At 50.9% G+C, this 11,782-nt stretch overlaps 2 protein-coding genes across 2 annotated transcripts in view; one reads left to right on the top strand and one right to left on the bottom strand.

Moving 5' to 3' along the window:
• Positions 1–9,864, top strand: part of UPB1 (beta-ureidopropionase 1) — a 31,780-nt gene extending 21,916 nt beyond the window's left edge. Inside the window, exons 6-10 of the mRNA XM_081801724.1 lie at positions 153–322; positions 4,303–4,384; positions 5,577–5,619; positions 7,093–7,247; positions 8,757–9,864. Coding sequence (XP_081657850.1) covers positions 153–322; positions 4,303–4,384; positions 5,577–5,619; positions 7,093–7,247; positions 8,757–8,840 — 534 coding nt within the window. The 3' untranslated portion in view covers positions 8,841–9,864. The remainder of the gene's footprint in view (positions 1–152; positions 323–4,302; positions 4,385–5,576; positions 5,620–7,092; positions 7,248–8,756) is intronic.
• GUCD1 (guanylyl cyclase domain containing 1) overlaps positions 316–11,782 on the bottom strand; it is a 32,998-nt gene continuing 21,531 nt past the window's right edge. Inside the window, exon 6 of the mRNA XM_081801727.1 lies at positions 316–490. Within this exon, the coding sequence (XP_081657853.1) occupies positions 447–490 (44 nt within the window). The 3' untranslated portion in view covers positions 316–446. The remainder of the gene's footprint in view (positions 491–11,782) is intronic.

The raw sequence follows: 11,782 nt of genomic DNA, 5'->3' as shown, positions 1-11,782 counted from the left end.
GGGACTCCAGGATCATGACCTGAGCCGAAGGCAGTCGCTTAACCAACTGAGCCACCCAGGCGCCCGGCAATATTTTCTTTTTTTCTGTCAGGTCTAAAGAAAGAGAAATTGTACAGATCAGAGGCTTTCATACATGGCCCTTTGTTTTTCAGTCAACTTACTACATGGAGGGAAACCTCGGACACCCCGTGTTCCAGACTCAGTTCGGGAGGATTGCGGTGAACATCTGCTACGGGCGGCACCATCCTCTCAACTGGCTCATGTACAGCATCAACGGGGCTGAGATCATCTTCAACCCCTCAGCCACCATTGGAGCACTCAGGTCTCTCAGCAAGTAGGATCTGGGAGGGTTCTTGGGACCTAGCTCTCTTCGGCTCATGGCCAAGCAGCAGGGTTCAGAGGTGGGTTTGGTAAACTGTAGCAGGCAAGTGAGGCCACCAGGTTGTCTAATAAATCTGAGCCATGGGATTGCGTGTTGTATATTTCAGAACTGTGAAAAAAAAAAAATACTCAACATCAATTAAGATCCCCCCCGCCGAGAGCTGCTTTGCTGTAAAATACTATTCCTTTGCTATTATTCTGAACACTGAGAGGATAACAGTCCCCCTCCACTCACGCCATAATTGTCAGGCTTCCAAAAAGTTCCTCTTCTAAAGTGCCCAGAGCATAGTAGGTGCCTGGTCAGAATTAGCCCCCTTCCCTGTCACGGCCACTGTGCTCCCTCACAGAGGGACCACGGATTCCTAAGCCTCTTGTCTGCGACATCCAGCACATGAAGGGCAGACACCTGGACGAGGGAAGGAGCCAATGAGAGAATCAAAACCGAGAGGGTCCTTAAGAGATCAGCCAAGTGGCTCTGAAATTTGTTTTTAACCAGCAAAGTGTTTTCTTCTAACACCTAACACGAGTTTTGGTGTTAGCCTCATCCTGAAACAGATAAATCTATCCTGATGAAGGCAGTGGGGGGGGGCGGGCCCTGGCAGTTCCTGGGCCCCTGCACAAGACCCCTGGGGCCCTTCATTTAATAATGGTGGGTGAGCTAAGATGACCCAGCATGACTGCACTTCCGCTGCTTCTCTCTTCCCCAATGGCTGAGTATTTGGGTGGTTTCCAGTTTTGCATCATTAACAAGTACCAGAACTCTAGGAATTATGTGCAAATATCTTTCTCCCCAACTCACTTCCTCCAAAGCAGGATTCCTGAATGAGGAGGTGCTGGCTTTCACTCTCGTTGTCCTGGTTGCCAATGCCCTAGCAGTGGGACGCTGGTGGTGGGGAGGGCCCCGATCCCTCGGTGGGGAGCAGCTGGGACAGTTCTGGTGGGCAGCTTTGAGTTCCCTGCCAGCCTACCCCTGTCATTCTTCTCTCTTGACTAAATTGCAGTCTAATTTCTTCTGAAGGTCAGAATGTGACATTTACTTTACCTTTTCTTCTAAGCACTGTGCCCCCTTCTCAAGAGCGACATCCCCACAGCATTCTGATTTGCACAGCAGGTCCCTCAATGAGCCAGAACGCAAACCTAGTGGGCTACCTCAGGTCAGCTGCCCCCTCCGTGCACCCGAAGTTTCTGTCTGTGTCCCGGAGGGGTGCTGTTGGGCAGAAGGGGAAAAAACTCGTCTTCGACATCCCCTGAAGAATCTCCCTGGGGCCTCATGGCAGCTTGGTTACTATGACAGAATCCAAAGGCAGTTGTGACGTAGGGTAATTAGTGGTCATCCAGCATCCGGACCTGGGCAGAACCTCCGGACCAGGCCCCTGGAGCAACCTCCTCCTGCCAGCCATGTGTAAGGCATTCAGCAAGCGCCATCTACCTGCAGGGGTCCCTCGAGGAACCTGAAGCCAATGCGCTGAGCATCTCTGCCTGCACTGGCTCTTGGGCCAAGGCAGGCAAAGCTGAGGACTCAGGCTCAGACGGCCGCATCCCTGACCTTATTCTGTCGGGCTTTTATTAGCCCCAATTAAGCACACAGAAGCACCCCAATGTAATATGCACATAACTGCTTGCGTCTTCAGCAGCCTATTAGGCTTATTAAAAATTATTGATTTTCCTTTCTCAACCAACAATCATCCAACTCGTGCCTTTCAAGGGTATGATGAGGCTGTCAGTTAAAACGGTAACAGGTCCTTTGGAAAGTGGTATGTTTCATGAGCTCCCAAAATGTTCACACCCTTTGACCGGATAATTATACTCCTAAAACTTTACCTGACAGAGTGTCTAAAAGAGGAGGAAAAGGCTGTATGCATGAAGATGTTTCTGGCAGCTTTATTTATAATAATAAAAGAGCTAGAGGTGAGAGAAATGTCAGGGTTAGGTAAATTTCAGCCCATCTCTTCCATGTTAGTGCACAGCCACTCAAAAGTCATTCTGAAGATAATGCAGCCTCATGACAAGAACCTGTGAGCAAAGAAAGATGTTTCCAGGCTGCGGTCAGAGCTCTGTAAACATTTCTTGCCAAGGATAGATGTGGAGTGTAGAAAAATTACAACAGATGGTTTATTAGGATGGTGGGATTCTGGGTGGTTTTCTTAAAATGATAAATGATTATTTATGGAATTGATGGTGAATGTTTTTCAGCACAAGGTCAGGCAAATCCCCACCAGCTGCACATAAATAATGGCTTCTGGAACCATCCATCCCTTCTCCGGCATGTCCTGTCCCCCCGACTCCCACATGCTCTGTGGGTTGGTGGGGTGTTCTCACTCATTTTGGGGGTCCCACAGTTCTAAGCACACAATAGAATTGAAGTGTGTTTTGATGAACAGAGTCGTCCTGATGGCGCCATGCAGCCCATGTGGTCTAAGATTTCGGCCACATGTGTGTGTGAATAGGAGAGTCGTGCCTTCATCCCTTCAATGCGTGTCTTCTTCCCACCATGATTATTTTTAGGGGCTAGTGTAGCCACACTGGGAATAAGGCAGATGTCCCCATGCCCCCAGTGGGCTCTCCAGGATTCCCGCACACGCTGGGCTCTCATGAACCTCCAGCTTCCTCTCCCTTGCTTGTTTGGAGAGCCTAAGTTTTATTGCCAGCTGTGGGTTTGAGTCCTACGCAACGTACCCTCCCAGGAGAATTGCAAGAAAGATGTTTTATGGCACTCACCCTGCAACTGTCTATTTAATTCCTGAAAATGTCATTTTACGGGTGTGTTTCTATAAAAAGCCTTTCTTAAAAGTTTTGTCAGCTTGGCTTAGCAGCTGGGGGAAAAAAAGCAGCAAATGAGTCCCCTCAATCAAGCCTGTGATTTTTTTTTTTCCAGACTCGTGAATCCTCCTGAGAATTAGGCTTGTCAAGCACCCACTCCCTCCACCTACTCCCGGTTTAAACCAGGTGCACACTGACAGGAAGAAAGATTCCAGGGCATTTTGCTCCCAGTCACTTAGTGTTTCCAAGTGGGCATTACACCTGTCAATCCAGAATCCTAATGATGTTGTTCCTCAGACAAGAGATAATTAGTGACAAGAAGGCCCACTGGACTCCATGGCATATTGTAGTTGGTGGGCCGGAGAAGGGCGGGGTCTTCAGTTGGGACATCGCTTCTCATCCTATCCTACCTTTGTGGGCGCCGAACTGAGGAAGGCCCACAGCTCAGCTGTGCCCTTGTGGTGCCTCCTTTCTGGGCCAGTAAGAGGGCCAAGGAGCCTCTGCTTAGAGTCTCGGGATTCAGGAGAGGAAAATAGGAAGGCACTGGGAGATGGGGACCGGCTCAGGGGAGATGACACCTACTACAGAATCTACTACCCTTTCCAGTTACCTAAATTCCTTTCAGGTTTCCTCTGTTTGCTCTGGGGACTGCTTTGCAAGGCAACAGAGCAGGATAGGGATTAGGGCAGCAGTTGGAGCCCACAGAGGGCTGTGCATGAGCCCTTAGGCCCCCAGCTCCCTTCTGACATTTGCCAGGTGAGGCCCTGACCGGCCCGGAAGGTGAGTTCCTCACCCAACCCAGGAGGAGGGAAGGAGAGAGAACGAGCAGTTATGGAGTTTCTGCCATGCAGCCCCCTCTAGAAGCTTCACCGGTGTGGTCAGTCCTGACAATATCCCTTTCAGGAAGTTTCAGAAAAGAAAACTGCGGCTCAGGGCTGCTTTGGCCTGCAGCAGACCTGCCCCAAAAGGCTGCTTGGGCTTGAGCACGGGACAAGCTGGCCTGCCCGTGGGTTTGGGGACACCTGCAGCCACACCAGTCTCCCTGGCCATCCCCGCTGCAGAGCTGAGAAGGCCGGCAGCCTGGCTGTAGCTCGGGAGCGAGCACCCAGCCCGTGTGGCTGGGAAGTCAGCCACCTGGTTCCCCTCGCTTCTCCCTCACAGTGAGTCCCTGTGGCCAGTTGAGGCCAGAAATGCGGCCATTGCAAATCACTGCTTCACCTGTGCCATCAACCGAGTGGGCAAGGTAAGTCCCCGCGGTCTGGCTGGGCTCCCGGGCTTGGTCAACCAGGTGTGCTGGGGAGGGGACAGAGCTGCTAGGAAAGCTGCCTGCCTAGAGGGGGCCTGGCCTCTTCAACCAGCAAAGGCCACAAGGGAAGCAATTGTCCGCTGGCCCCGGTGGGGACACCACACACCTCTTGTCCTTGTCCCTGTGTGCATGCCACAAATTCTAGGATCCCGGAAGAGGGGAGACTGGCTTGGTTTGTTCCTTTTAAAGGTATTACTATGTCTCTCTTCTGTTTTTGTCTATTTGGGTTTGTAGCTGAAACTGTTTTGGAAGGCTCTCACCCTGTCCCACCAAGTCTCCTGTTTCATATTTTTTTTAATTTTTTTAAAAGATTTTATTTATTTATTAGAGAGAGAGAGCGAGAGAGGGAACACAAACAGGGGGAGTGGGAGAGGGAGAAGCAGGCTTTCCGCAGAGCAGGAGCCCGATGCGGGGCTTGATCCCAGGATTCCGGGATCATGACCTGAGCTGAAGGCAGACGCTTAACCGACTGAGCCACTCAGGTGCCCCTCCTGTTTCATATTTTTCCCCATTGACCCATGCACTGAGTGAACTTGACTACAAAACACAATGCGTTTGTTACGTAATAATCCTCTTCCTCATTCTTATTAATCGGATGTCAAACTGATCAGAGCATCTGCTCAGGCTGGGGTAATCAAGGTATCTACAGTCAGTCAGTCCAATTTCTGGCAATATGAAGAAACTCAGTGTTTTCATTAGCCTGTGTAACCCCATCACGGCTTGAGGTACTGTTTCCATTAGGCTTTGGGGGGAAGTTCTGACAGCAGTGTGTGAGCACCCCCTTAGTCCCCTCAGAGACCCCAAGCTGGGGCTTTATTTCCCAGGCAGACAAACCTCAGCCGCCTTCCACAGGCCTGAGAACCGCTCTGCTCAACGTCTTTTTTTTTTTTTTCCCTCCCAGCAGATTATAAACTCCGCAGAGACAAAGTCGGGGTTTTTACCTTGCCTGTCAAATTCCCTGCTGGCCGCCTGTGTTGGCCCAGTGCTGGCGACTCAGCGGGGACATTTCATAAGTACTTGTTGATCGCCCGGCGAGTACAGGCCATTCCTTCTCTGCCTGTAACTTGCTCCCCTGAGGCCCCCTCAGCCGGACTTTGCGGGTTTGTCTCACCTCGGTTTTGTTTCACAGGAGTGCTTCCCGAACGAGTTTACGTCTGGAGATGGGAAGAAAGGTATGTTCCAGGAATTTCTGTGGTTGGCTGCAGGTGAGGCGTGGGCCTCACTGTCCCCTTCTCTGTCTGCCCCCTCCGGGCAGGGTCTACCCCACAGACTGTGGTCTGCACATGTGACCCATTGTCGGAGGGGTGCTCTCCTCTCGTCTTCGTGGCCCACAGTGTGGGAGCCTGACTGTGGCTGGGTCCTGGGCTTGTGACTACCTCATTCCCCAATTGGGGATTGAATGGTATTGGGTTGGACTCCATCCCTCCCCCGGGACTGGTAAGGAGATGGGCCTAGAAGACATGGAAGAGCCTTTTGTGGGCTCCCTTGAAAGAGGGGGTGCTTTATCCACCCTACACATCTCCTTCCCTCTCTTCCTTTGTCCTTTTCACCTGCCACCACACCCCATCCCAAGCCGCACAAATGTCCCAGAACATCAGCATAGACTGCCTTGGGTTCCTCAGACCGCAGCTTGTTTTGATCTGAGGGCAGACACCACCTCACCTCTAGTAGGAATCCCCCACCCACTGGTCCCACCTCTGGCTAAGAATGTGGAAGGCAAGGGCCCACCAAGGAGGTCTCAGAACTAGCTTAGGGGATCCCCTGGAAAAGGCAGAGAGGACTGAGCAGGTCTGTTTTCCCAGAAAAGCACTTCCTAAAAGGGTTCCAGATCCCCTCACTTGAGGTCCAGAGTGTCCAATCCCAGTTAGCTCCCTGCAGAGAGAGGTGCAGTGAGGCAGGGAAATGAGGTCCACTGGGTGCTTTCTGTGTCCAAGCCCCTGCTAGGCCCTGCACTGTGCCCACCTGCTCCTTACATCGTAGCTGTTAGCACCACCTGACTTGTGAGGGGACCGAGGCATGGAGGGAAGGGACAGCAGACGCAGCTGGGAAGGCAAGTGAGGGCAGAGCCTCTAGCTCACCGTGTTGGGCCACCATAGGAAGCAGATCACACAGGAAGCCCTGCAGAGCTATAGGACTCCCTTGGGCTGTGGGTGGCTAACGTTGGGAGTAAGGGCTAATACTTCTACAAGGATGACCTTTAAGAATGTTCCGGGGCTGGGGCACCTGGGTGGCTCAGTTGGTTGGGCAACTGCCTTCAGCTCAGGTCATGATCCTGGAGTCCCGGGATCGAGTCCCGCATCGGACTCCCTGCTCAGCGGGGAGTCTGCTTCTCCCTCTGATCCTCCCCCTCTCATGCTCTCTGTCTCCCATTCTCTCTCTCAGATAAATAAATAAAAAAAAAAAAACTTTAATAAAAAAAAAAAAAAAAGAATGTTCCGGGGCAGAGGTGAGGGCTGTGAGGGTGACTTTTGTAGGAACTTGCTCAGCCTCAGGCCTGAGGAGGGAGGCAGGTTGTTTGAGGAGGTGGCACGGGGATGCCGGGAGGGTGAGGAGGGTGGCACGGACACTTTGTCCTGGGTGTCGCTCGATATGCCTACCTCTCTGCCTGCACAAGCTCACGGATGCTTTCTTTTGCTCCTCCAAAGCTCACCAGGACTTTGGCTACTTTTACGGCTCGAGCTACGTGGCAGCCCCGGATAGCAGCCGCACTCCCGGGCTCTCCCGCACCCGGGACGGGCTGCTGGTTGCTGAGCTCGACCTGAACCTCTGCCGGCAGGTGAATGACATCTGGAACTTCAAGGTGGGTCCCTGAGTCCACTGCTGTTGCCCCGCTCCTCTGTTTGGACCCCTATACTGCTCTCAGAGCTGGAAACCACAGCTGCTGGGGTTGCTCTCAGGAGCGGCCAGATGAGGCTCCAAGCCGAGCAGAGGACCCGGTCTTTTCCTCCCAGAGCTGGTGTGCAAGGGAGGAGCCACTGGGTCAAATGATGCCCAAGCAGCAGACCTTAATAAATTCTCCTCTTGTCTGATTTAGATTCTGGGCGCCTTCAAACAAATTAATCTCAATTTCATTTGAACGGAGAATAGAGTGGATCGGCTTCTCTAATCCTTTTTTTCCTTTCCAGGCATTTGCACTTATCACAAGATAAATGTGGGTGTCTGGCTCTGCCTGTGGCCTGGCCCCATGGTCTAGGCCTTGACAGGAGAGGGAAATGGGTCACACATAGAAATGGAATCTAGGCCCGTCTCTGCCACGGCCTTTCTCAGTCACCCTAAGCAAGCCCTTTCTGCTCCCAGGCCTTAGTATGCCTGTTTGTAAAACTGGAAGGTCTCAAGTGGCCTTTGAGACCTAACACATGTGACACCAGGGGTCCTGGGAGGAGCGGAAGTGCCCACCCTCCTGGAATGGGGTGGTGGCAGCCATTGGCCCCCTGGAATATGCCCTCTTATCCTGGATGCAGATGGAGTTTGCTGCATTCGTGTCCAGCAGTATTTCTACCAACTCAGAACCCACTTATACCTGCAAATGAATGTCCTCATGATTGCATGACTTTGCCCAGCGTGTCCTGGAGGAATCACCTCCCCCGTTTACCTGAGCATGGGTCTTTGGGCATGTTCCCTGAGTCTCAGATCCTCATCAGACAAATAAGGCATTGCACATGAACGTCTCCTGGCTTGGCTCTCCTCTTCCTGGGAAGCTGAGATTAATGCAAGATTCCACACAATAAACAGAATGTTTTCTCATCGGTAACTTTTTGAATGCAAAAGCCCCACCCCGCCCCAAACTATGGTGATGGGCCTGAGCTCCTGTCGGGGTTTTGGGAAGGAGGGAGGGAATGCCTGGGTGTGAGCACCCTGGGTAGGTTTGCCAGCCCTGCCCCCACTCTCCCCCAGACCCAGAACCAGGAGTCCAGGGTGCAAATCCCAGCAAATTCCACTGCTGCCTGGAGACCTGGAGCAGGTCACTCCCCTCTCTGGGCTGTAGACTGTTCTTCTGGGGTTCTGCAAGACCTCAGGACAGCCTTCTTCCCTTCTACCTCGGGGCAGGCCACACCTTCTGGAAGGACAGGTCACAGAGGTCTTCCAGCAAGAGGGGCCAGTGTGTGTGAGTCATCTCAGCATCTGTGATCTTTGCTATAGCGCTAGAATCAGTACCCAATGGCCACACGGGGGTTGTTCCTCTACGTTATAGTCTGAAACTGTCCTGTCCTCCCGCTGGCCTTCCTGACAAATTTCTGTCCCATGGCTGCCCTCTAGTGGCAAGAGGTGGTGGTGAGTAAACCGGAATCTGCCTGTGTTTTGCTTTCAGATGACCGGCAGATATGAGATGTACGCTCAGGAGCTCGCTGAAGCCGTCAAACCCAACTACAGCCCCAATGTTGTGAAAGAGTAGCTGGATTTTAGCCCCTGCCCGCCAAGGAGGGCACCTCTGCAAGTACATCAGGCTTTACAAAAGCCCAAGTTCCCCCTGATGATGTCCTGATAACACTGTTGGTTTAAAAATGTTCCAGGCGGGGAGGGTAGATTGAAGAGTAACTGCAGTGGGTATGAGGTTTCCTTCCTGGCTGATGAAATGTTTTGGGCCTACACAGAAGTGATGGTTACACAACACTGTGAAAGTACCCATGTGAAATGCCACTGAATTGTATACTTTAAAACGGCTAAATCTATGTCATGTGAATTTTACCTCCATTAAAAAAAAAAATCTCAGGCACTGATGGTGCAGGTGGATTTGCACTTAGACACATGGGATGCCCTAGTTCTGAGGTTCCTCTCTTCCTCTGTTTAGACCGTCGGCAACCTGAGGGTAAGGGTGGGAGCGTATGTGCAAGTAGGGGAAGCTGAGGCTGATCCAGAGTCATTGAGCTATTGGGTGGCTGTGGGCAGGGGAGACAGTCACTGGATGTGTCAACATGGCTCTGTCCCAACATATTCAATCAGACGCTGATCTGGGTGTTGCTATGAAGGTATTTTGTAGATGTGATTAAAGTCCATAACCAGTCAACTAAGCAAGTGAGATTATTCTAGATAATCCAGGTAGGCCTGATTCAATCAGTCAAAAGGCCCTCAGGAGGAGAGCTGAGGCTTCCCCGATGAAGAAGAAATTCTGCCTGTGGATAGCAGCTTCCCCCACCCCTATGTGCCTGAGAGATCCCATTTGTTTTTCCTGATCACCTGCCCTACAGATTTCAGACTTGTCTCTCCAGCCCCCACAATCACTTAAATCAATGCCTTGCAATAAATCTCTTAATATATATCCTACTGTTCTGCTTCTAATCTTCAGGATGAGTTTTCTGCATTGGTGCTAGGTTTTCTGGAATTCTTCTCTAATTTGTTTCATTTAAAGGCACTCATGACTATTTGCAGTGTTAAAGGGGGCCATGGTAGTCCATGGTATGATGTAGCAATAGAGATTTATAGAGAGAGCAGACCATCAGTCTGTGCCCCCCGAGTCTCAGCCTGCCATTCCTGGTGGCCTGTCCCATCTGGATTTTAGGCTTGGCTAACCAGCCCCCATCATCATGTAAGGCAATTCCTTGCACTAAATCTCTTTGTATCTTTATATATATATGCGTGTGTGTGTGTGTGTGTATATATATATATGTATATGTATGTATCTCCTGTATATATAAATATATCTGCATTCCCTGTTGATTCTGCCTCTCTGATTGAGCACTGATTGCCTGACTGACATAGCAGGTTACTCACCTCTCTGCACCTTGGCTTCCACATCTGTAAAGTGGGACCATATCCCCTCTTCTGCTTTATGTCACAGGACAGTGGTGAGGCATAGACTAGATGGGCCAGGGAGCCTATGTGGGCTCTGTTCCTTGCATCACACAGCAAAAGTCCCACCTGTGCTGAGAGCACCTGGGTGACTCAGTCGGTTGAGTGACTGACTCTTGGTTTCAGCTGAGGTCATGATCTCAGGGTCATGATCTCAAGGTCATGACATCCAGCCCTGAGTTGGGCTCCGTGCTCAGCAGAGAGGCTGCTTGAGATTCTCTCTCTCCCCCTCTCTCTCTGCCCTTCCCCCTGCTTGCTCTCTCTCTCTCAAATAAATACATATTTTCTAAAACAAGAGTCCCAACTGTGAAGTCTCAAACCTCCACAGTCGGCCACAGTGTTGGAGGTGGGAGTGGGGTCCTCTGGTTCTACCCTTACTGTGCCCGGTCAGAGAAGGCAGCTCATTCCTTCCCTGGCCCAACAGCTGAATTGCATGAACCAATCCCATGTCAGGGCCGGGGTGCTCCTGGACAGCCACCTGGGGAGAAAAACCTGGTTGGAACTGCCTGGCCATCCCTCTGTGTTAACCCCCTTAGCCTCTCTGAGCCACAGACTTTTCGCTTCATGTAAAAGCCCCCTTTGTACTTATTTTTCACAGAATCCAGCCCTGCAGATACAGTGAGCTTTTCTGTCTGGCCTTCAGTGTCCACAACTTTTGTGCCTGTGGTTTGTAAAAGGAGCGTGTAGTCAACCTAATACAGAAGCCAGCTTAGATAACAAGTTGGTGCATTTATGAAATGGGCACTAACACACCAGAAAGGATTTGATTCTCTATACCTCTCACTGCCTAAAATCAAAATGTTCAGGTCTGCCTTAGAGTAGATGGGCCCTGCACACATGGACTCATTTGAGGGTTTAACTCATGTTTAGATGCTCGGCAAACATTTGTTGACTGAACCTAGGGTGGAAGTTTTTGTTTCTGTGTGATCATTGCTGATGCCACGGAAGGGAAGTTGCAGTGGTTTAGTGTACAGGGCCTGTGGCCCATGGGTGAAGCCTCTGATCCTCTGAGCCTCAGTTTTCTCACCTCTAAGATGAGAGGTGACTGGGTTTGAGGCTTTTGAGGGGCTCTCCAGCTCTGCAGACAGCATTCCTGCCAGCCCATGGCTTTATTGCTAGAATCTGGGTTACCAGGGGAGAACGGTGCCAAGCCACAGTGTGCCTGACAGGAAAAAAGGCAAAGACATTCTCCAGGATAGATAACATGTTAGGCCACAAAACAAGTCGTGATAAATTTTTTTTTAAAGATTTTATTTATTTATTTATTTGAGAGAGAGAGAGAGAGAGAAACAGCATGAGAGGGGATAGGGTCAGAGGGAGAAGCAGGCTCTCCGACGAGCCGGGAGCCCGATGTGGGACTCGATCCCAGGACTCCGGGATCATGACCTGAGCCGAAGGCAGTCGCCTAACCAACTGAGCCACCCAGGCGCCCAGTCGTGATAAATTTTTAAAAGATTGAAATCATATGAAGTATCTTTTTCAATCAGAATGGAATGAAACTAGAAATAAGTAGCAGAAGGAAAATTCAAAAATATGTGAAAATTAAAC

This window comes from Leptonychotes weddellii, chromosome 13 (genome assembly GCF_054177405.1).
Source record: "Leptonychotes weddellii isolate Sample4059 chromosome 13, ASM5417740v2, whole genome shotgun sequence".
NCBI lineage: Eukaryota > Metazoa > Chordata > Mammalia > Carnivora > Phocidae > Leptonychotes > Leptonychotes weddellii.
The sequence above is the reverse complement of the archived record's forward strand: the minus strand, read 5'-3'. Positions and strand labels throughout refer to the sequence as shown.